The 24,927-nt window shown below is 38.1% G+C and overlaps 1 protein-coding gene across 1 annotated transcript in view; it reads left to right on the forward strand.

Annotated features, from left to right (window-relative positions):
- The window catches only part of TMTC4 (transmembrane O-mannosyltransferase targeting cadherins 4), a gene marked incomplete at both ends in the record, with an annotated part of 53,063 nt that extends 31,063 nt beyond the window's left edge, over positions 1-22,000 (forward strand). The window contains 11 exons of the mRNA XM_080350221.1: positions 911-1,072; positions 1,849-2,051; positions 4,488-4,659; positions 4,741-4,872; positions 12,742-12,821; positions 12,992-13,099; positions 13,220-13,361; positions 14,010-14,124; positions 14,596-14,708; positions 21,262-21,331; positions 21,849-22,000. Of these exons, the coding sequence (XP_080206347.1) occupies positions 911-1,072; positions 1,849-2,051; positions 4,488-4,659; positions 4,741-4,872; positions 12,742-12,821; positions 12,992-13,099; positions 13,220-13,361; positions 14,010-14,124; positions 14,596-14,708; positions 21,262-21,331; positions 21,849-22,000 (1,449 nt within the window). The remainder of the gene's footprint in view (positions 1-910; positions 1,073-1,848; positions 2,052-4,487; positions 4,660-4,740; positions 4,873-12,741; positions 12,822-12,991; positions 13,100-13,219; positions 13,362-14,009; positions 14,125-14,595; positions 14,709-21,261; positions 21,332-21,848) is intronic.
- Between the last annotated feature and the right edge of the window lie 2,927 nt (positions 22,001-24,927).

Consider the following 24,927-nt stretch of genomic DNA (forward strand, 5'->3'; position numbering starts at 1 on the left):
ATTGCAATAATAGGTAATAGTAATCAGCATGCCAGCTCCTATGGAGGCCATAGAACTGATCATGTATAACTATCAGGTAGGTTTTTAAAGGTACTAGGAGTGTATCAGACTAAGGGAGGAAGGCAGGAATAAAGCAAAGCTAAAACTGGAGATCACATGACCACATTTTTAAAGATCAAGACAATTCTTCCATGTAAAAATCCATAGTTCACTGACACTTTCATCTTCAGACGTGTAGAATGGGAAGAGAAGTGGCTCAAATGATCTCTCATTTCAGAGAAACTCGTCTTCGATCTTCTGCTTCTCTAAAGACTTGTTGAGGCTGCATAGAATAATTTCAGCCATCAGGTTTCAGAGAGCTCTAAGGCAGCTCTACAGCACTGTAATATAGAGGGCCAGAGAGAACCTATGTCCTTCATTTCCCACCCAGTTTAACTATGCCGTTTTCTTGTATGCAGGTAATTTTACTGCTGAAGAGACATAAGTGGACAGAAACTGTCCATGATAAGCAGTCAACTGGATACAGTTATTTAAACTCCCTATCAGAAACTGCTGTGTAAAATTACATCAGCTATAGATTTATTGAGGATTTGTAGAAGAGAGACTTCTTGAATGAAAAAGTTTTCTTTTCTGATTGAGAAGGAAACCAAAATGTTTGCAAAAAACATTTTGCAGTTAGTCAGTGAGTGCACAGTACAGTTTGAGAGCTTTCTAGTAACTGCAAAAATAAGAAAAATGTCAACTCTGATAGCAAAAATGCATAGGAATACAGTCTCTTCTTCCTGAGACTGTGGCGGAAATGACCTCAATGTAGTGGGGAAGAGAATAAAATAATGGTTTTTATATGAGGTTTGGTCTTTGGTTTTGGTTTTTTCCTTTTTTGTGTTCTTTTTTTTTTCCTTTCCTGCAGAACACTGGTCTGTTAAGAAAGGGGCTGCTTTTAAGGATAACTCTTCTGATGTCTGGAGGGGCCAGTATACTTTATATACGCTGGAGGATTATGGGCACAGGGCCACCAGCTTTCACTGAAGTAGACAACCCAGCTTCATTTGCAGACAGTCTGTTTGTGAGAGTAAGTTATGAAGTTGCTTTTTTCTGGCCAGCTCAGAACATTTGTCTTTGTCGTCAAATTGGATTTTCGTTTCTGTGCTTCAAAGAAACAATAAAGTGGGCAGTCTTTATGATTCAAGGTGTGTGATGAGTCACATTCCCTTGTGCTGCTGTGATGACTTTCTGGGGATTTTTTTGAAATAGTAGACCTTGTATATTCTTTGCATTCGATTTAGCATGCACTGCACACATCGAAGTACTTTTCCATTTATTCACTATTCTTTCCATGCATGCAAGGATTTAGCTTTTTCTAGGTTTCATCCCTTTTCTACATATTGTGTTTGATTCTTCATCTGTTCTTTCACAATTGAAGAAAGTAGCTTAAAGTTCTGGTCTGATGCATTTGGAGTATGTCTTGGCTTTACATCTCTGGCTGCATTAATGGTCTTTCTGAACATGGAGAATAAAGGGCAAAGATGGTGCGTGCTGTCTTTTGCCATTTTCTTCTATTGTGGGACATTATTCTTTTTACATGTGGATACTGGCTGGACAGCCAGGATTGCATTTCCCTGCTCTAAATAGGAGAGCTAACTAGCTGTGTTTAAAAAAAAAAAAATAATAATAATTTCACAGCTGTAAAATAAATGGATATGTAACTAGTTGTGCTCTAATAGTATTTAAGGCCTCTTTGTTGTACAAGGTATTCTGTGATAAGGGAAATGATAGCACAGAGAACGAAAGTTGCCCCCCTCTTAAGTTTAGTATCAAATAAATGTTTGTTTTCTTTTTGACTGACAGGCTATAAACTATAATTACTACTATTCGCTGAATGCATGGTTGCTGTTGTGTCCCTGGTGGCTGTGTTTTGATTGGTCAATGGGTTGCATACCCCTCATTAAATCCGTCAGTGACTGGAGGATAATTGCACTAGCAGCACTTTGGTTCTGCCTAATTGGTCTGATATGCCAAGCTCTGTGCTCAGAAGACAGCCATAAGAGAAGGTAAGAGACAGTGATGAATTTTAAATGCCTGACCAACTTGAGTACAGTATTATTTTGTTAAACCCGCTACTGATAATTTTAACAATTCAGTGGAACTAGTGTGTAACAAATGCAGTTCAAATAAATATTTATAGCTGTCATTACTGTTTTATCCCAATTTGGGCCCATCACTGTACACTGACTAGTGGGAAACAGAGTTGGAGGAGGAAGTATGGATGGCTGCTTTATTTTTCTCCTGAAATGGCATTTTGAGATCCTTAACACTGTAGGTGGTAAAAAGTAATATGTGCTCAGAACAGAGTGGGAAATTATGTATGTTGTTGTCCCTACTTCTTCCAAGTCCTCATCTCCTTTAATCTTCTAATAATAACTGAGAGAGGAGATGTGCCTTGAAAGGAGATAGAAATGCTGGCCATGGCCATAAAATTAAAAAGTAAAATGCTGACCCATAGTATCTACTGAGGAAGCAACTTGTATTTTATCCAAAGGAACTAAAAAAATTACTGTATACTACTACTCTGTCTCACTAAGGGCTTCTGTTTAACTTTCCAGGGTCTGTTCCCATTGATTTTATGTATAATTGATTTTTCAGTTCTTTACAATTTTTCAACAGCTCAATCACAATGAGTTCATTCTGTTGTTCAGAGAGCTAAATATTTCCTTTTTTTTCTGTGGTATACTGTATCTCTTGCCCCTCATACCCTCAAATGTTAACATCCTACCTACCTTCTTTTGTTCCCTTTCTTCTGTTCCCATCCTCATTTGCACAGATAAAATAATTTAGTTGAAGGGTGAAATTCTTGCTACAAGCGATGTCATAGTTTAAAGTAAAAATGCACTCAGTAAGTTTATATTGTTGAACAGTTTTTTAGTAAAAAGTAAAGACGAAAAGTATAGTGAAGACCTAGGACGCTTGGGGATGAGAAAAGAGTAAGAGGACACTGCTACATTACAGTATCACAGAATCACAGAATGTTAGGGATCAGAAGGGACCTCAAAAGATCATCCAGTCCAATCCCCCTGCTGGAGCAGGAACACCTAGATGAGGTTACACAGGAATGTGTCCAGGTGGGTTTTGAATGTCTCCAGAGAAGGAGACTCCACAACCCCCTTGGGCAGCCTGTTCCAGTGCTCTGGCACCCTCACTGAGAAGAAGTTTCTTCTCATATTTAAGTGGAACCTCTTGTGTTCCAGTTTGAACCCATTACCCCTTGTCCTACCGCTGGTTGTCAGCAAGAAGAGCCTGGCTCCATCCTCGTGACACTCACCCTTTACATATTTGTAAACATTAATGAGGTCACCCCTCCAGTCTCCTCCAAGCTAGAGAGACACAGCTCCCTCAGCCTTTCCTCATAAGGGAGATGCTCCACTCCCTTAATCGTCTTTGTTGTCCTACGCTGGACTCTCTCCAGCACTTCCCTGTCCTTCTTGAACTGAGGGGCCCAGAACTGGACACAATATTCCAGATGTGGTCTCACCAGGGCAGAGTAGAGAGGAAGGAGAACCTCTCTCGACTTACTAACCACCCCCCTTCTGATACACCCCAGGATGCCATTGGCCTTCATGGCCACAAGGGCACAGTGCTGGCTCATGGTCATCCTGCTGTCCACCAGGACCCCCAGGTCCCTTTCCACTACGCTGCTCTCTAATAGGTCATTCCCCAACTTATACTGGAACCTGGGAGAGAGTATCGAGATTTATTTGTAATAAATTAGAGTAGAAAACTACCATGCCTGTGCCCTTTAAAACAAACACCTGACACAGACCTGGGGTTCTGATTCTCTTATGTCAGCTCTGTAAAAGTAAGGTACATAGTGTCAGTGGTCTAAGCTCTGTGTAGCCCATAAAGAGTTACCTGCTGAGGATTACTCATCTGAACATACATACCTAAAACAAGGAAGACAAGCTGCCCTCGAGAAGCACCTCTCTCTGCTGGCTGTAGAAAGAGCATAGATTACTAACTTTCAAGTGGTTAACAATGCATTTTACTACTGATGAATTTGTTGGAAAAGAAAACGTGCTCTCAGTAGGATGGGTACCAAATTTTCTTCTTTAACAGTGACCTGTATTTTTCCCCTGTTACTGTCTTATCAGTTCCAAAAATAGACAGGTAGTTTTTACCATTGCTTTTCCTGCCTGCGTATTTTAAATAGGAATCATGTAATTGATGTGTAATGGGGCTATTTTCTGGCCTGGAAGCATGAACGTTACTTTTCTGGAAATTAATAGCTAGGATTTTAAAAGTGGCTGATGGAATGAAGTGTCAAAACCTCACTGAAATTCAATCTGATTTTGTTAGTAGCTCTCAAAGGCTGCTTTTGAATGCCCTGTTCCATATACACACCCTTCTACAATGTTTAAAGTTTATATGTTAAGTGGAAAAGGTGCTTTTGTTAAGATTTGTGGTTAATTTGTGAATCTGTTTCTTGTTTACAGAATTCTTACACTGGGACTTGGATTTCTTATTATCCCTTTTCTTCCTGCAAGTAATCTATTCTTCCGAGTAGGATTTGTTATTGCAGAGAGAGTCATCTACCTCCCCAGTATTGGATACTGTATACTGTTTACATATGGATTTAGTCTCTTGAGTAAGCAAGCCAAGAAAAAGGTACCGTCAAAACAATCAGTAAAGTTGATTAAGTGCTTTAATTGAATTGTTTGTTTCTTAACTTGTCTCTCTTTCTTTAAGAAAATTCTTGCTGTGGCAGTACTTGGAATCTTGTTGATAAATGTTATGCGCTGTGCACTCCGCAGCAGTCAGTGGAGGTCAGAAGAACAGCTTTTTAGGAGTGCGCTGTCTGTGTGCCCTCTGAATGCAAAAGTAAGTCACTCATGCACTTTGAGTCTCTTTTTTAAGTGTTTTGAAATTTGGGATAGAGGTGTTAAGCATAGTTAATATATTGTGGTACAGTGTTATTCACAGTCTTGCTTGGTGCAAGAATATGACATTGACATGTCAGACACCTAAATTATGGTGGTAGCATAGTCAAAATACCAGACAGTGCAAATCACAATATTGTAATTCAGAACTTGGAGGTGGGAGTGGGGAAGGAGGGAAAAGGTGGAATACACTTCAGGAAAGGCATCCAGTCAAATTGGATGTACTGCTAATAAAATCAACTAAAAGAATTGCGCATATAATTGTAAGTTATAACAACAAAATTTCAAAAAGAAATTAAGTCATAGCAATGTATTCACCTGAATAATGCCTATGTGTTTAGGATCCATTTGTGTACCTTCCAGTGGCATATATAGCAAACACAGCTGAGAGACAAAGCAGCATATAATCAGTGTAAACTCTGGGTGCCAGGGTAAAATAGCTTCTGTTCTCCTACAATGGCTTAATGGGTTAGAGTCTTCAGACATGGGCACACAGGGGAAAACTGCAACATTCCCTGCAAGGCTTACTGAGGGAACAAGTAAGAGGGTGGCACTGGATAGGATGTGTCACTAAGATGCACACCAGTGGCTGGCAGAGCAGACTGAATCTAGCCTGCCAGTAGAACAGTCCTTTGATAGCTGAGAGTGTGATCTGTTGGAGCACACCACAGAGCTCTAGATGTTGTCTGAATTTTAGCAGAGACTCTCTTTGAAGAGCCTAGGAATAGGAATGCACAGCTTGTCAATAAAAATACATTGAGGTTTTAAAAGATTAGATTTCTGTAATCTAGAGTGGAATCTAGACAATACAGAGTTTAAAAAGGAATCTGTGGATGCTCAACTTTTTGCAAAGAGAATGATAAACTTAGCATCTACTGGAATACAAATATGCAGCAGTGAGCTGTAAAAAACATTTATAGCCGTTATTTACAACATGGTGGTGTCTTTCAATAATCTTAGATTTCTTTACACGGAAAAAGGGCTGTTGTATTTTATTGTGTGGCAGTGGTAGGCAGCCATCTTCTTTTTAATGGTGACCTCAGTGTATCCTGTCTTCTGGACGACAAGCCCGTACTACAAACAGAGCAAATGCAATATGTTTCTTTGTGTGTAACTCCATCCATCTGCCATACTAAGAGTGCTTTAGACAGATCCACACTCTTTGCCTGTGTTCCAAGCTCCTTGGACTCAAGCCATGTCTGACTGGGAAGCTGTGTAGCTGCGTTCGCACAGCGCTGTGCTTGAGCCGATAAGCTGTGTGCAAGCTACTGAACTAATGCAGCTGGTCCAAAGCCAATGGGTGCACAGGGAAAATGAGCTTGTGTTTGTCAACACTGAGTCATGTAGACATGCCTGAACTGTATTGCTGCTAGTGACAGCTTGTGCAAATGGAAAGCGTGGCGATGTGAACAGGGAGGGTTTTGTGTGGGCTCACATTCTAATTTTGCTGAAGGAGTAACTTTGAAATCACAGTAGTAGGGAACTTTTCTAGGCAACAGCATTAGAGAGCCCATGTGTGTGAGCCAATCTACTTTTTTCTCTATGAACTCAGGTATATTTAGTCAATTTTGACAAAGGTAAAAATTGGAACTAGTTTCTGTTCTGATCTTTTGTTGTTGTCTTGAAATTGCAGACTTCCTTTAAAAATGATTCCACAGGACTTTCTTTTAGTGGCCCTTTTATTTCAGTAGGAGGCTGATGCAGACCAAAAGATGCAACATGGATAATAGCTTTTTCTTGTTGTTCTGGGAACATCTTTAATATGTGTAACGTAGTCATGCTTTACTTCCCTTATGTAGTAGGGTCACAGAATTTCCAGGTGTCTCCCAACTAGCAACAAAAGCTGCAGCTCCTACTATGTGTTTTGCGGTACAGCTCTTTTCAGTTCCAAATAGTCTGTATGTGAGCAGTATAAACTTACCTTAATTCTAAGTAACAAGTAGTTACAGCAGCACCTTATCTAATTTCAAGACTCATCTTCTTTAAACATCTCTTTAGACAGAGGTGTGGAAACTGCAATAAATCAGATTGTCTGGCATAGGGAGTGAATCTACCCCCTTGAGTGATGGATGCATCTAGCTCAAGAGGATGATATTTAGAATCAACTTTGATAAATGTTGTCCAGTGATTTTAAAATTTATTGGAAATAATCATGTACCATAAGGAAGTTATAAAGATTTTGACTTTAAAAAAAAAGTTCACAATACAGATTTTTAAATGTTGTAAATACTTTAAATAATATTTAAAATATAGATGTTATATATATAATATGGACTTTATTTTTTTAAGAGAGAGAAAGAAGCATGTTACAGATCTTGATTAAACATGTCAGACATTTGAACTTCCGTAGTCCTACACCTAAGTTTGTCTCAAAGGTTGTTAGACTGAAACAATATACATTTTGAATAAATTTGGCAGTATTTTTCTTAGCTGAACAGACGGTGCCTGTATCTTGATTCCATATCCTCTTACCAACTTTTTTCATACCACATAGCTTGATTTAATTCCTAGAGCTCAGTGGTGATACACACTAGTGTGAGTTAGAACCAGGCCTGTGTTGTTTCTGCTAAAGAAAATGCTATGAACAGTTACAGACACTGTTTTCTCCTGATATGTGGATCTTACATTATAGGTAGTTTATAAATTTGGAATAAGTCAGTGCTACTGGCTTAAAGACTCACTGGATCCTATTTGGCATGTTTTCATTTAATGTCATTATGCTGCAAGTTTATCCTGGAGTGCTTTGCTGAAGTAGTGGAATATCTAATTACAGGCCATAATAAAAGCATAACTACTGTTTCACCGTATCAGACTACTGGCTTGGATTTATTTCCTTAGCTTTAGACGTCTACATCTGAGTGATGGGAGCCAGGCTCCCATTATGATTGGGGAAGAGAAGCTGTCTCTTTTAGCACATAGTTCCATCATCACCTTGGACTAAATGAGTGACATAGGACAGAAGTGCCATAACCTAGATCTGTGCGTTTCTCTCCACTGATGACAAAAGAAGTCCTGACAACTAGAGCAGCTGTGGATACATAAGGTCATATGAGATTTTGCCCTAGACGTTGCTGTATTTGCCCTCTCCTTCTGAGGTCTTTACACATTGTTTAATTTCAAAGATTATTCCCAAAAATGCTCATCTGACTGCCTTTTTTGCCATGTGATAAGTTACTGTTGGAAGTGTGTAGTTACTTTTTCTCAGCTTTTAGCAAAGCCACAGCAGTTTTTAAGAATACAGAGTTGGTCTTTATTTCTGGATGACTTCCTTGAGTTGATTATCTAAATAAAATTTGCAAGTGCATTGTTAAATACATGGGAAATAGCCTCCATTTTTCTTACCCTAGATTTAAAATAACTGAAGTTAAATGATTGTAAAATGTTAACTTTCTGTTTGTAATCTCTACATTCTCCTTGATACTGGCTTTTCTTTAAAGGATAGAAGTTAATAAACATAATTTTTAAAAAGCCATTTCTGTAATAATAAGTGAAGAAGTTATGATACTCCCAACAGAATGTGTTACTAACCAGTTTGCCTTGACATACCAAGGGTCGTAACTTTTTACTCAATACTTTATGCAAATTGTAATTCTTATGGATATAAGTTTGTCAAAGACAAGCTATGCTAATGCGGAAAACTTGCAACAGAGTTTGTGAGATTACTTTCTATACTCTCTTAAAAGGTCTTGTAAAACCTCGTTGTGAGAGAACAAGATTTATTGCTGTTTAAGAATTTAGGAAGCTGAGCTTGAGAGTGCTTCCTTTAGATATTGAGAATTTATTGAGAATTTTTTTCTATGCTATATATAGCATATATCTATATATACACACACACACATATATATATATATATGCCTTCAGCAGAATTTACCTTGAGTGTTGTGGACTATGTTTATAGGGGCTATCTGCAGTGTTTTGACACATAGATACAATTTTAGATGTCGAATTTATTTTTTTTTTATACAAGCACAGTCATGCAGAAGAACCTTTGGACCACATTAGCTGCACAAACAAAATGTGAAGATCAAAAATGCTTTGTATTATTATTTAGAAAACAGAATTTCACCAGTAGAGGAAAGAGAAGAGTGTTTGATGAAAGAAGCCAGCATTAAACAGAAGCATTTGCATGTTTTTGTAGAAATGTTGACATCTGTGCTTTGCTTCCATCTTTCTCAGCAAATGTTCATGCTGAAAAGGTGATTATAAGCAGCTAGGAAGAGAGAATAAAATAGCTGATAATACTAGAGCTCCAGCTGAGGGGGTGTACCTCCTGGAAGATGATTCTACATTTCAATTTCTTCCTACACTGCTCTGAGGAAAAAAAATCAGCTTGATGGTAATTTTGGTTTTGTACAGGAAAATATGATTTTCTTTCTCTCTTCCTCATTTAAATGTGTGAGCACGTTTAAACAAATAAGAGTTCAAGCACTACATGTGTCTAACATAGAATGATACAGTGCTTTTGCTTCTTTATACTGGCTTCTTGGGCTGACTGAGCTATTGCGACCAGGCGAACACCTAGAGCCAAATCTTTGGCTAGGCTGTGGTACCATGGTTGTGTTAACTTTAAACAACACATGCCTGTTGAGATAACTAGGTTCTACCCGAGTGTATTTTTACCTAATTGCCCTGTTTTTGGAGAATACTTTCTTGTTATACATTCCTGAGAAATGGCTCCTTTTCAAGCTATTACTGTAAAGTAATTACTGGTTTAAGATTGATAAAGGAGCATGTGGGCATAATTAAATATGCCATGTCCAGTTAATATCTATCCTTAATCATTTAATAATGAAATTCTATGTCTGCTCTTAAATGTTTAATCAGGAAAGGAAAATCCTCTCTCCCAGGCTTACACACACAGTATCTAGTCAAAGGCAGAAGAACCACGTCCCTAGCGATTAAATTTAAAACATGACACTGGCCCTTCATTTTTAAAGGCCAGATTCTCCCCACCCATTGGACAGCAAGCACTTGTCCCCATGTTCTGCAGGTAGGGGGGTCATGGGAGAAGTCAGGAAGAGTTACAGCCTGGTGCTTTGCAGGGGGGTAGAAAGTTATTCCAGACCCAGTTTGGGGAAGCAGAGCATCTTGGCATCTCTGTGTCACAGCCAGTGAAGCGAGACATATGGCTGTATGGCAGAAATCACCTGAACCTCTCGGGTGACTCTGTGTGCCTGACTTTGCTGACTTTGCTCTTAAGAACAGGAGGTTACCGTGTATTACAATCCATTGTAATCCATTGCTGGTTTTGTCATTCAGTATTTGTGGTAGGCTGAGGGCTTGTTTTGGTACATTTATTTTAGTTTTTCTTCTCTCCCTTTTTTCTCTGTCACCACCATATTAATAGAAGCTAAGGCTACAATTTCACTTTAAGAGAAATTACAAAACCAAAGTACAAGAAGGAAGTCTTCATTTTCAGAAGTACTACATAGAAACACCGTTTCCTTTCATACAGAAGCTATATCCGAGGACAGGGAAATACACCATCAAAAATGCCAATAGTTTATTTAAATAGTTTTGCTATAAGCTTTAATAGGCTATAGTACACATTTTCCATCCAGTTGACAAAATGTACATGTACACCTAATATTTCATTTGGTGTTTTGACCTGAGAGAATTGATATCTCTCAGGTTTCTGCAGTCTGCGCAATTGTATTTACATGAGAAAAATATTCTTTCTGCTGCAGCTTTTGAGATAGAAATGGATATGAAGAAGTTACGTGTTGTAAAAGACTGAGTGGTTGGTGCATACCAAATTTTTTCTCATATGCTCTGTCCCCAGTCTTTAATTTTTTTTTTCCTGTAAAGCTTATGACTTGTTGGACTTGATGATTCTGAATGTCTCTTCCAACTGAAATGGTTCTGTAATGGCATGACTTTTGTAAAACATTAAAAAAAAAACAGTAAACTTTTGTAAAGCTTCTCAAAGAAAGAAATGTATTAGGTTAAGTGTAATCTTGTTTGATGATACTGAAATGTGAAGTTAGGTGTTTTAAGGCCTAATATATACAATTGAGTGAAATCTTTCATTATTTCTTCTGTTTGACCACACGTTATCTTTCATCTGGAAGCACAGCAAAGTTTGCTCTGAATAAATTTTGATTCTGTAAACTTCAGCATATATAATCACAGCAATGCAGTTTGGTAGGAATGTCATCATAGTGTGCTGAAAAATTTCTGGAAAAGATATGCAAATAGAATTCAGTCTTAAGAAACATCTTTCAGGGTTGTATCATTTTACTTTAATAACTCCTGGGAAAACAATTCTATTCTGTCTTTTTTTTTTTTACACCGTCAGCTGATCTTTGTGAATGGCAATGTCTTGATATAAATGTACCATTTTCTTGCTTCTTTGACATGAGCCTTGTCATATTTTTATGAATGTACAATGGAAGTGCCTGGACTTTTCTCATGAAAGCTGCACTAGAACTGCTTTTACGGGATGCTGAATTTGTGCTATTTTATATCTTACAGCCTGAGGAGCTGCTTCTGTGTATGCTTAGTAAGCTTTATAGCATCTTTGCTCTCTGTAATACCAGCGAAACCACTTTTTCAACTCATTCTGGAAAGCAAGGAAAATGTTCTTAACTTTCTTTAGTGGTGGTATGTTACTGCATAGTCACAATCATATAGAGATGAATTCAACAATTAAATACCATAACAGTTAGGTTCAAATATAAGTGTGCGTGCTGGGTCAATACATCCCAGGTATTGTGCCAAATACAATTAGGATTCTTTTCCTTCGGACACATGAAATAAAATCCTTTTTTGAATGTAGAAGGTAAATTAGAGTCATCAAAATGCATTACAAACCTATCTTTTTGTACTTCAATCTGAAGTAATTTCTGCATAGTGTTCTTGAAAATATTTAAATTAGATTTTCAAAGTATGGAATAACTTAGAATATGTGTTTGTTTTAGATGAAGTATTTACAATTTTATTTCAAATAGTAAGGTGATTTAAATAATGAGTTCTGATCTTGTTGCCGAGAAGTCTGTTTTCAGGAGTCAGTACTCACAGTACTTTTCTATTATTTCTGAACTTGAGTCTTCCCTTTGACCAGATAATGTGGTCTTCTGAGGCTGCCTTAGAGTAGGATTTGAGATGTCTTCCAATGCAGGTTTGTCCTGAAATATATCTTTTCTTGTCTAGTCCCTGCCGTAAGTTCAGCTTCTTCCCTGTAGCTATATTTCAAGCTCTAGATTCTTCCTTTATACTCCACTTTTTAACAGGCAAGGTCTCCAACGTGTTGCTATACACATTTTTATTTCAGACATGCTTTTTTCATGCATTTTTATCCCAATACAATAGTCATGTTTATTATTTTTTGTTTGTTTTTGAAATGTGGAGCTTATTCTTTCTGTTAATGTTAAGTTTCATCTAGTTTATGCTATATTGAAAGCAAAGTTAATCAACACATTGCTGTAGTGTTTCTTCGGCTGTGGTAGATCTTTATTTGAGTCACATTTTCTCTTACTTTCTGACAAATAAATGAAATGAAGAGCAGAAGGTCTCGAAATGGAGCATCTTGTGGAAAGTGTGGTGACCTTATTTGTAAAATCAGGAAGTGAATAGTCTTTTCAAAATAGCTGAAACAGATAAGCTGATATATTAATTTATTCCTCAGATTTTGTCTTGCTGTTTTCATTGTATGTATTATCCAGTCTTATATATCCACCTACAAAAAAAAACCAGCTGTGAATGATACAAGTGCTGACTGTATCTATTTAGAGTAAGAATTTTTAGCAAGTTGGCTCCACGAAATATCTGACTGTATAGCATCTGATAGAATGTTCATCTCTGTTTTCAGGTGCACTACAATGTTGGCAAAAACCTGGCTGACAAAGGAAATCAAAGTGCTGCAATCAAATACTACAGAGAAGCTGTAAGGTATTAACATTTTTACTGCTTTAATGAACTATCCTAAAATTGCTTTCATGTTTAACATGAAAAAATGCTTAGGTATTCATTTTCATGATCTGCAGCATTGCAGAGCTAGCAGTTTGCATACAGCAATATGCCCCATATATAATAATAATCTCTTAAATTTTAAATTTTAGGTTGAATCCTAAATACGTACATGCGATGAACAACCTTGGAAATATTCTGAAAGAAAGAAATGAGCTCCAAGAAGCAGAGGAGTTACTATCCTTAGCTGTACAAATACAGTATGTTTAGAACAATGCTAAGCAGTGTTTTGCATCAACTGAGCAGAAATGATATAATAGGATCTTGTGTTCTGAATGCTCAATTATCCTCTCCCTTTTTTTTTTCCCCAATTTGCCCAGACCTGATTTTGCTGCTGCATGGATGAATCTAGGAATAGTACAGAACAGTTTGAGAAGGTTTGAAGAGGCAGAGCAAAGCTACTGGACAGCAATTAAACACAGGAAAAAATATCCAGATTGTTACTACAATTTAGGGCGCTTGGTAAGTGCTTTTGAATAAATGATCATTAGACAGGGATCTGTGTGTCTGTGTGTATAATTCTGCCATACCGTTAAATGCTGACAGTTATTCCAGTTTGCTTGATTTGTAGTTCGTATTTTCAGTAGCTTTTCCTATTGCTTCCCCAGTTTACTTCCTTCTGTACAACCTTTGGTAGTCCTACTTTTTCATATAAAGAGGTATAAACAAAAATATTGTTTGTGGTATTTTGTTCAATATATATTATTAATCATTTCCAAATATTAGGCTGTTTTGCATTCATTAGTATATTGTTAGGTAGAAGAACTGTGCCGAAAAAAATATCTTTAGATTCCTGGAAATATTTATATTAAATGCTTACTTATTCTCTTGTGTAGATTTCTCAATTGTTTGCTGGTTTTCTTCTCTATCCTACTGACACATGCATATTTGAAAACAAGCCTGGCTTCCAGAAAAGCAGGGTAAAATTAGTATATAGCACTCTTATCTTCTATACTACCATAGTATTCTTTTTACTTCTTTTAATTTTGTTTATAAAAATGAGTTCTACTAGAATGGCGTGAGACATTAAGAACTCTTTTGTGTCTTTAGTGCACGATAGGAAAGTAAAGCAAATCAGAGTGAAATTACTGTGTTTTTCTTTCTTTTTAGTACGCAGATTTGAATCGCCATATAGATGCCTTGAATGCATGGAGGAATGCTACAGTTCTGAAACCTGAACATAGTTTGGCTTGGAACAATATGATTATATTGCTTGATAACACAGGTATAAGCCTATTTGAACATTTTAATGAATAATTCAGTGTCTAGCAAAACTTAAAGCTTTATCTGTATTTATCTAAAAGGAGTTCTGTCTCTTCTCTGGTTACCCAAACACTCTGTAAATATAAGAATACCTTCTGACTCAGTGGTTTTAAAGCATCACTTGAAGTCCAGCCCATAAATTGAATTTCTGATCCTTATTTTAAATGCCATTGTTGTGCAAGCATGTTTGTATTGTAGACCAAACTCCAGAACTTTTGAATCTGTGTTTTATTGTTCTTCTGAAGGTGTTATCTCTTGAAAACAAAATGGACGTTTTCTATTGTCTCATTCTGCAGGATTTTACATTTGCCTAGTTTTCTTTAAAAATGAGTGTAATCAGCTGTTTGTAGAATATGTGTGCTTGCAGCATGAAAAGTAACTGATGAGACTGTAGTAAAAGATGCCTTCTCTTTTCCACTCCATGGGCTCCCAGGCAATCTAGCTCAAGCAGAAGCAGTTGGAAGAGAGGCCCTGGAATTAATACCTAATGATCATTCCCTTATGTTTTCGTTGGCAAATGTACTGGGGAAATCACAAAAATATAAGGTAGGTAACTAGAGCTTTCTGAGTGTTTGGTGTTTGGTTTGGTTTTATTCTTGTTTAAACTCTATGTAAGTTTTTTGTAGAAACTGTTTGAGGAGGTCATTGTGGACTATGACTTAGATTATCAGATCTCAGTGCCTGATGCTGCCACAGTATTGTTGTGTGATTCTGGCCAGTGTTCATCCCACCTTAATTTAGATGCCTGGGTTATGAATTTTGCTGCCCTAAACTACGTCAGTGGTCAGTGGAGAGAAATGGGCTCTTAAGCACACTAGAGGGCAGTTAGGGTCTTGTATTGACTCACTGCCGGTAGAGAGAAGAGAGCCCGCTCTGCTTTAGAGGCCTTAGTTAGAAACTAAAATTACATGTGATATGCTAGTCCTTGTGCTTTTGGGATGTAAAGGAAGCAACGTTTACCATTACCCGACACGAATTCTAGACTCTGTCTCAGACACTATCTAAAATAGAGATACACAGATTTGATAATCCCAGACTGAAGATGGGATACCAGGATAATCCCAGAATATTATGAGAAGTAGTCCATACATGGAGCAATGTATTGAACTTTCTCTTGGATGCAGTAGACTAGCCTGTGAATGGTACCTCAGCATTAGCTACTTCTGTTTCCAAGTAGTAAATGCCATGGAACTGATGAGAATAAGTTCTTTTCCAAAATAAATTGTATGAGCTGACAGAGAATAAATCATACACAGCTAATATATTTAGTTGTTCTAATTGACTCCAATAGTCACTGAGGTATGTATGTGACAGGGACAAATCAATAATCAAGGAAGTTTTTGGTATTGCTCATAAAAACATCAGTTACTGAACTATGGCTTTTGGAGGCTTTAATGGCTTTTTAGTAGTGATATTATTGTGCAGCAATGATAATACCAGCTGCACTGAAAGAACAAGGGAAGTAAGAAGATTTTATGATGGGAAGCTTCTCAGAATAGATAGATTTTTCCACCAGTTACTGTGTCCACTTAAATTTCTACAGTCCTGTTCAGCTGTGCAGTCATGACCTGTCCAGGTGTAAAGTCAGGGCCTGTGACAACCCAGCACTTGCTTTTGTTTGTGTTAGTGATGCTGTCAGACACCATTTCTGTTTCCCTAGGCTGGCTGGGGTTTTTCTGTATACTGTCTTTCTTTTCTCTCTCCACCTGAGACTGTTAGAAAATCTATATTTTTAACTTACTTTAACAAAGTTCCTGGAAGATACAAATTAACATCCAGAATGTATTAGGGATGAGATGATGGAGGAGGTAATTGCTAGGATATTTTGATGAGTCACAACTGTGAAACAATAGAGAATTGTGTAGTTATTCATCTAGAAGAGTACGCCTCATGACAGGATAAAGAGCAATTATAACGAAATAAGTAGAAAGTTGAAAACAAGCTAGAAAACTTTTCCAGGTGTAGGAGAAATACGTCTTTCTTAGGGGATTTTAAAAATAAAAAAGGAGGTAGTGATTTTTAGTTGCTAGCTCTGAAAGGTCATTATGCTGCAGAGGAATGTGTTGGAGACAAAGTAGAAATGATAGTAGGGGAAAATGTAGCTTTCAAGTCAGCATCCTGAATGAAGCAAAAGGAGCAGTGGAATCCAGGGAAGAAAGCAGGGAGTCAGTGTTTGTTTTAATAGTTCAATATAGAGTATTAGGTTTGCGTAGAGCAAAAAACTCAACTAGTGACTTGGGTGGGTGGACTCGCTTAGAAAAGGTTATGATCTCAGCAGCTGTATTTTGCATCACAGGAAAGAGGAGATACAGGATCTTTTAAGCGGGAGAATGCTAAATGACAATAAACAGCATTGAAAACCCTGATTTCTTGTCCACTCCCTCACCATGTAAAAACAGAGAAGTGGATGGCTCTTTAAGGGAGAAGAGGAAAGGAGTTGGGGATGGAGTGTCTCAAGATGAGGGAGGTAATTTTCAGAGGGCTGCCTGGCTGTGTCTGATGTGTTGTATAACCTCAGGCATTTCATTTATTAGGTTACTTGTTATGTGTCTGTATAAAAGTTGTTACTGTATTGGCTCTGCGCCATAAAGTAAGATTTGTTCTGGGTTTTTTTTTGTTATCTCTTACTTTAAAAAACATTGAGTCAAAAAGGTTTTACTGTGTTATGAGAGATTTCCTTCCAATAAGCACACAATATTATCCTTCAGTTTCAAATGCACTTTGATTTTCAGCAGAAGATGGTTTTCCTAAGTGACCAAAAAACCACCAACCCTTTTATGATTTCTGTTTGTATCTACTCATGAATGATTTATTGTTCCAGAAACAAAAGCACATAAAGGATAAGCTGGTTTGGTGGTTTTGTTTTGTTTTTTTAATTAACATCTGTTACACCAAGTTAGAGTTCTCCTTTAAATGCTTGTTCTTGTCACAATGGATGAAGAACGAAGCTATATCTTTAGTTCTTTGAAAATATACGTGCTGTATTTTTGTTATGTATACATCTATGCTTTTTTTTGTTAAAAGTACAATAAATTGAAACCATTCAGCATTTTTTGTATTTGATATAAAGCCAAACTACAATTTTGTGCTGTGGCCTTGGCAGCAGACAGAATGTATTGTGCTTACTCAAAGCCTTTGCTTATATGCAGTGTGCAAGTTTCTTGGCAACACTTAAAGATTTGGCAAGATACAGCAATTTGAAATATCACCAATGTATTGGAATGTATATTTACTCCATATATCTACAGTAATATGAATATGATGTACCTTAAATAGCCTTTAATCAGCCCGTGTGCTTCTACTAGCTGCTGAGCAAAGCAGTGGTGATAAAAATGTTTTCAGCATGTAGTTCAAGATGAATGGTAATGACAGTCAACTCTTAGAATCTACTTCATTAAATTTTCTGGGAATACATTGCATATGTTCCCCATTGTGCTTCAGCAGTGAAAGGATGACTCCATATATTAGGTGCTTCTCCTTTGTCTGGGTGGCAACTTTTTAGCATGACTAAATTCAACAACACATCTTTCACTTTGATTGTTGTTAACCTGCCCAGTGAAGAAAGCAGAGATTAGTCCAAAATACTAAAATTTGCAGTGGAAAAAAAAATAGAACTTTGTGGGGCTTCTGATTACTACATGTTTTCACGTGCAAATCCACTTGATTTTTAGGCTGGGATGGTTGTATGAAAAGATGAGGTTATCTTGCAACACCACCAGACTTGCCAAATGTTTGAGTCTCGGTATGTTTCTCAGCTGACTGAGTTAAAATCATAGAATAATTTTGACTTGAAAGGATGTCGAGAGGTCATCCAAGTCTAACCTCTGACCCAAACCATGGCCATCTCCGGTTGAATCTTGAACAACTCTGGATGGATGGAGATTCTAAAACCCCTCTGGACAGCATCTTCCAGTGCCTGACTACCCTTATGGTTTAAAAAAAAAAAAAAAAGGTTTCATTTTATCTATTCAGAATTTCCCAGTTTGCATCCATTGTGTCCCATCCCATCTCACAGACTTGTAAGAAGAGTTTGTCTCCATCTTCTCCGTATCATCTGATGAAGTAGTTCTAGATAACAGTAATGTCTCACCTTCATCTTCTCTTCTGAAGGCTAAAGAGATCTGGTTCTTTCAGCTGCCCCTTGCATGTCTTGTGCTCAAGCCCCTAAACATCTTGGTGGCTCTCTGCTGGACTCACTAAAGTATGTCCAGGTTTTTCTTCTAATGGAGAGCCCCAGCCTGAACACATACTCCAGATGTGGTCTCGCAAGTGCTAACAGAGGAGAAGGACTACTTCCCTGGACCTGCTGACATTACTTCTATGTAATACAGCCCAGGATGTGGTTGGTCATCTTTGCTATGAGGGTATGCTGATGGCTTTTATTCCATTTGCTGTCTAGCAGGCCCACCAGATCTGTTTCTGCAATGCTGTTTCTTAGACAGTTCCTTCCCAAACTGTATTTTTGCATGGGGTTATTTGACCTCAGATGCAGAACTTTGTATTTACTCTTTTTGAACTTCATGAGATTTCTGCTGTCCATTCCTGTTCAGCATCTTCATTAATGATCTGGATGATGAGGCAAAGTGCACCTTCAGCAAGTTTGCAGATGACACAAAACTGGGAGGAGTGGCTTATATGCCAGAGTCATGCTGCCATCCAGAAGGACCTAAACAGGCTGAAGAAATAGGATGACAGGAACCTCACACAGCTCAACAAGGGACAGTGAAAAGCCTGACACTTGGAGAGGAACAACCCCAGGCACCAGTGCATGCTGAGAGCCACCCATCTGGAAAGCAGCTTGGTGGAAAAGCACCTGGGGGTCCTGGTGCACACCAGATTGATTGAACATGAGCCAACAGTGTGCCTTTGAGGCAAAGAAAGCTAATAATATCCTGGGCTGTGTTAGGAGTGTTGCCAGCAGGTTGAAGGAGGTGGTCCTTCCTCTCTACTGGTGAGGCTACACCTGCAGTCCTGTGTCCAGTTCCCAGAAAGCCATGGACATACTGGAGAATGTCCAATGAAGGGCCATGAAGATGATGAAGGGACTGGAGTATCTTTCCTATGGGGAGAGGTTGAGTCGGGAGAATCTCAATGTATATAAATACCTGAAGGGAGGGTGCAAAGAGGATGGATCCAGGCTCTTTTCAGCAGTGCTGAGTGACAGGACAAGAAGCAATGCACTCATGCCAAAACAAGGCAATTTTCCCTCTGAACATCAATAAATGATTTTTTACTGTGACCAAACACTGGCACAGATTGCCCAGAGAGGTTGTAGAGTCTCCATCCTTGGAGATGCTGCTTGAACATGGTCCTGGGCAGGTGGCCCTGCTTGAGCAGGGAGGCTGGACCAGATGACCTCCAGAGGTCTATTCCAATGTCAACCATTCTGTGATTCCTGATAGTCCATTTCTCTGTCCTGTCCAGGTCCCTCTGAATAGCAGCTCTCCTTTCCAGTTTATAGACCATTCCCTCCTCTTTGGTGCTATCTGTAAAGTTTTTTAAAGTGCATTCAGTCCCGTCATCCAAAACATTAAAGAAGATACTAAACAGTATGGGGTTCAAAGAGACCAGTGCATCCAGGAACACTAATAATTTGGGTCTGAGAATGCTGAAGCTGCTGCTTATGCCAGGGAAAAGCAATGCTATAACATGCACTATGGAGTCATACACTCCCTAATTTTCCAGACATCTGGTTCTCTTTTCACTCCTGTCCAAGTATTCTTTCTCCTGAAACAGGATGTCCTGCAAAAGGATTTGTTGAGAACCCTAGGGTTTGCGATTTCCTTGGCTTGAGAAGATGAAGGCACTTTCTGTATCAGTCTCTCTTGGCTTAACAGTGGCAGCCTCAGCTGTGCTCAGCAATTCTTTGAAAGTACCACATACTTTGGGTTTGAATTTGGACATACTGGGAAGCTCTTAAGTCACTCAAAGTTGAGTGACTCAGTCACTCAAAGTTGAGTGATTCAGTCTTGAAATCAGAAATTTCTTGTCCCCTGAGGGACCCTCACAGAGACCTATTTTATGCTTCACATGAGAAGACGGTGGAACCAAAAATCTGGCTGACAGGTTTTCAGTAGAGCCTGTGTTGTGTTTTGTGGATATAAGTAAGAAAAACTTAGCACAAAGGAAAGGCCTTTTCCCCAGGTTATTGTTCTCACATACCTCAGACAGCAAGTATGTGCATTCAGATGGAAGCCTACCATGCTGAGGTAATTTTATCTTCAGGTCATCTGCATTGAAACTTGAATGGGCAACTTTGTCTAAAACACAGTACAGCATAGAAATCTATGTAAAATTTGCTCTCTAAAATATCTAAACTTGTATGCAAGCAAGTAAATATACTCCATTTGGATGGGGGGAGTGTATCTTTTTAACCTTCTGCAGGAAATATGCTCTGGGACAAAAGTATCTATATTACCAGCTTGTTTGGGAAAATAAAAATGTTTGAATTAAATAATAAATTTAGTGGTAAATTGTTCTCTGAATATTTGGTGAAAGAGCTCAGCTTTCCTAAGTACTTAAATATCAACAGTCCTAAGAGTACACACAAGTGGGAATATGGAAAACTTGTGAAGAATATTTCAGTTGGCTTGATTTTTCTGCTCTTCATTGAGAACCATGTTGAAACATTCGTTTGAAAGGGGTTTACTGGAATGCTCTATTTCAAATGCTAAAAACTATTTTAAAAGGAAAGGTGTCAAAAAGCAGCAGTTTGCTCAGATTCTGAATTATATTATTCTTAACTTGGTTGAATAAGTAGGGAAAACTTCAGTAGGTAATGCTTGAAAATATTATAACTATGACAAGAAAAAAACAACAAAACTGCTTTGCAAACTTTCAGTGCTTAATAGCTCTCTGCTAAAATAACAGCAGCCTGCAAAAGCATGGCACATTTTTGTAGCATTATTACTGTTTTTTGGAGGCTGTAGCCACCTGAGCTACAGGATCACACAGGCTTAGAATACATATACAGTGGTATCATGTAGATATTTTTCATCGTTTGGGAGGGGTTTTAATTAGAATTGTGGGCAAATTTTGCATTATTTTATATATGACAAGAGCAGACTGTCCTGTTGACTTGTTCTTCTAAATTATTCAGGAATCTGAAGCTTTGTTCCTCAAGGCAATTAAAGCCAATCCAAATGCTGCCAGTTATCATGGTAATTTGGGTAAGAGCTTTTCTAACTCTTATCAGCTGTATTGTTTGTTTGCTTCATATTCATTGTGTTTAAAAAGAAAAAGCGATCTTTTGAGCCTTCTTCCTGCTGGGCAGATTTCTATTTTACTTCCTAGAACAACTGCCAGCCAGAAGAACAGGGCACTAAACCAGAAAAGCTGTCACACAATATGACAGATCAAGAGGGCTGCACAGTCCAGCCCAGAGGTAGTTGAACGTCAGTGTCTGCAAATCGGTTCATTTATGCTATGCCTGTAACCCAAAATGAGCTCACCAGATAAGAGCTGCCATTTATGGCTGCATTGCAATTCATTCCTTCATCATTCTCATGCCAGTTCTGCTTCCAGTCTTTGCTCCTGTATTTGGCAACAGAACAAGCAGCTACTGTGCCAGCAGCCAGTGAGAGACCCTCACTGGAAACAAATGCTTTAATGTTGTTTTCCAACTGATTGGCAAGATTGCATGTTATTGAACAATATTGTTAATGAAATTCCTCATTGATGTTCCAGCTGTGCTTTATCATCGCTGGGGAAATCTTGAGTTGGCAAAGAAGCACTATGAAGTCTCTCTGAAGCTTGATCCTATGGCACCTGGGACCAAGGAAAACTACAACCTCTTAAGAAGAAGACTGGAGCAATTGCAAAAGAAAGGCGGTGCCTGATGTTTCTTTTCAGGTTGTCCGTGCATGCTGTTTGTAATTAATGTTACATGGGTACTTTTGACCATGTAAAGGATTCAGTCATTATTTCTCAAAATAATACCACCACCAGCAATGCACACTTGAATGTCCAATTACACCCTCCTACAGATCTCAACATTTCAGCTGCAGTTTGGGGGAATCGTTTTACTTTTACTCTTGAACTGCTTTTCAAGTCCCTTAGAATGTTTTTATAGGTATACGAAAGCAATGCAGATGGAATTTCACAGCTTTCCCTTGTAATTTGATATCTTCATCTGACTTTTTAGTAGCAGGATAAATATCAGAAGGCAGTTTTATTTCTGAAAGTGATTCTAAAAAAGTGCAATTTCCTGTTTAAATCCTGATCTTTTCAAGTATGAATATCTGTCCACTTCAGTTTTATTACTGCCTTCTACTGCCATTCCTGCAGAGCTAGTGGAAGAATGGATTCCCTCCAGCACGTCAGTCTACTCTTGTAATTTGAGTTATGCCCTTCTTCTTGTTTCTGGCTCCACCCTTTGAAGTGTTGGATTTGTACAGGAGTAAATGAGGACAAGGATTTGACCGTAAGTGTTTATCAGCCAGTGTACTGCTGAGGCAGGGCACCTGACCTTGGCTGTTGATGTATTAACTGGAAGGAACGTGGTTCACCCTTGTCTCCCTTGGCTCATGCATGTACTGAAGCGGCAGTTAAATAAGCATAGCTGTTAATGCATAAACTGAGCACATGGATGTGGGATGATTGAGAGATGGTACACACTGATACAATGTCACTTTTCAAAATATGCGATGCTTTAATACAGGTTTAAACTCTGGCTGTCCAGAGGTGTTTGTCTTGTGCTAATATTTACATTCCTGCTTTAGGAAGAAGTCACATGTCTATTTATTTGTTGTGTTGTTTGTTTTTTAAGGTCAGAATATTGCTAGTGGATGTGAAAACTAAGGATCTTTATCTCTCTTTTCATATTCCTTTATCCTTTCCCTCTGACTCCCCTTCTAGGAAAAAAAAAGATCAATGTGGTATTTGCAGCTTTCCTAATTTGTCCAATGATTATTGTACAGAGATTGTGCAATGTTCTCCATACACAGCTCACTGATATGCGGAGCCCTTTCAAAGTATAGAGGGAATGCCTGCTGTAGGACAGGATGTCGTGTGACCTTGCCATCTGACCACCATGTAACCATTCTAGATCTATACTGTCTTTTGAATCTAGGCTACTTTTACATTATAAATTTACCCGGAAATGACAGGTGTTCTTGCAGGTTGTTTCAAGAACCAAGTTTATCTACAGAGGACATTGCGCTACTGCAGAGCTACCAAAGCATCCTCTTGACAAACCTACTTTGGGTACTACAAGTAGTGCAGCTACTTTAATATAATATTCTTATTTGACTAACTATAAATCCAGCTAGCAAGGCTGTAGCAATGTGGTACTGTCCACAAATTTGGCTTTGAACGAATTAATATGCCTACGTTACACAGTATGTTGCCCTGATGATTTTAGTTGAGGTACCAGAGGCATGCATTTGTGCTGCTGCAGTGGTCCTCTCCTGCTAATGTAGCCTGTTTCTCAGCAGGACTAATTTGTTCATATAGGGTACTAAGTTGATGCAATTTCCATTTCTTCTGGTTTCTCAATAAAATCTTCAGAAACTAGTTTCTCAACATGTTTGCAGGATATAAACATGCTCTTTGATAAGTATCTGTACTGATCCAGCTGAATGCTGCACCAGTATAGCTAGTCAGCTTCTGGTAGCTGGGGTGGTTTAGTCAGTACCAACTTTTGTATCTGAAACATGCTTAAGTAGATGCACTCTTCAGTACAACCAAGCAGACATTTAAGGCTTTCCATACATAGCCGTTTATTCATCAGAGAACACTTAGCTACTTCAGTCATGAGGTGTTAAACAGCTGGGATCTGGCTGGATGAGCTAGCTTATAGCAGAAGATAAATGTGTTTGATATAATCAGGTCTTTTCTGTATATTTGGAGTATGACATACTGAGTTTAAATTATTATTCTCATCATGAAGTTCAGATGTGTAGTTTTCCCTCTTGCCTGCCGTACTAGTTTCACAGAAATCCTCTAGATCAATATTATGTATGGGGTGTGAATTCCCTCTAGGTTGTTATGAACCAAAGCTGTTGTAGGAATTCCTCTGTTGAAGTCAGTTTGTCCTTCTATTGGAACGCACATGCCAACAAATTGAATATTTTGTTGGTATTTGAAAATGGTCTTTTCAATACAGACAACGTGATTTCTTCTTGATTAATTTTCTGGCTAACTGTATATATTTTTGTGAGCATTTATTTGTTTTTATATCATTTTCAGTGCTGTAGAAATTCAGTGTGATTACTCGTATGATGCTAATAAGACGGTATACTTACGTCTGAGCATAATGCTGAGGCAGAACTGGGTTCAAAAGAAAAAACAAACAAGACTGCTTTTTAAATAAAAAATTCCTTAAGACTTTCAAGAATGCTAAATATTTTTTTTATTTTCAGAAATATTTTGAAGGTGCAAATAATACAGTGAGTTTTATTAAAATAGTTACAATGTTAACCTTTTGTTTATTTTTTTCATACCTCATAAGTGATTCCTGGAATAGTGCAGAATTCAGAACCTGGAAAGAGAGAAAGGTGAAGAAGTGTTTTTGTACATAGCTGTTGTTAGAAACATTGCCTGTCTTTCCAGCACGCTAGATTTTTCCCCATGTTACCTTTGCACCGTTGCTAATTACAGAAGATGAAAGTTTCCTTCTTATCAGCCTAGCCTGCTTGGTTCTGCAGTGAAATTAAGAAACCTGGATACTTTTTTTTTCCGCCCAAAGATTGCTTGTTCAAATACAGGTCTGAGGAGGGAACTACAGAATGATTCAATACACAAAATGGAGTCAGAAAACTATTCG

This window comes from Nesoenas mayeri (genome assembly GCF_963082525.1).
Source record: "Nesoenas mayeri genome assembly, chromosome: 1".
NCBI classification, from domain to species: domain Eukaryota; kingdom Metazoa; phylum Chordata; class Aves; order Columbiformes; family Columbidae; genus Nesoenas; species Nesoenas mayeri.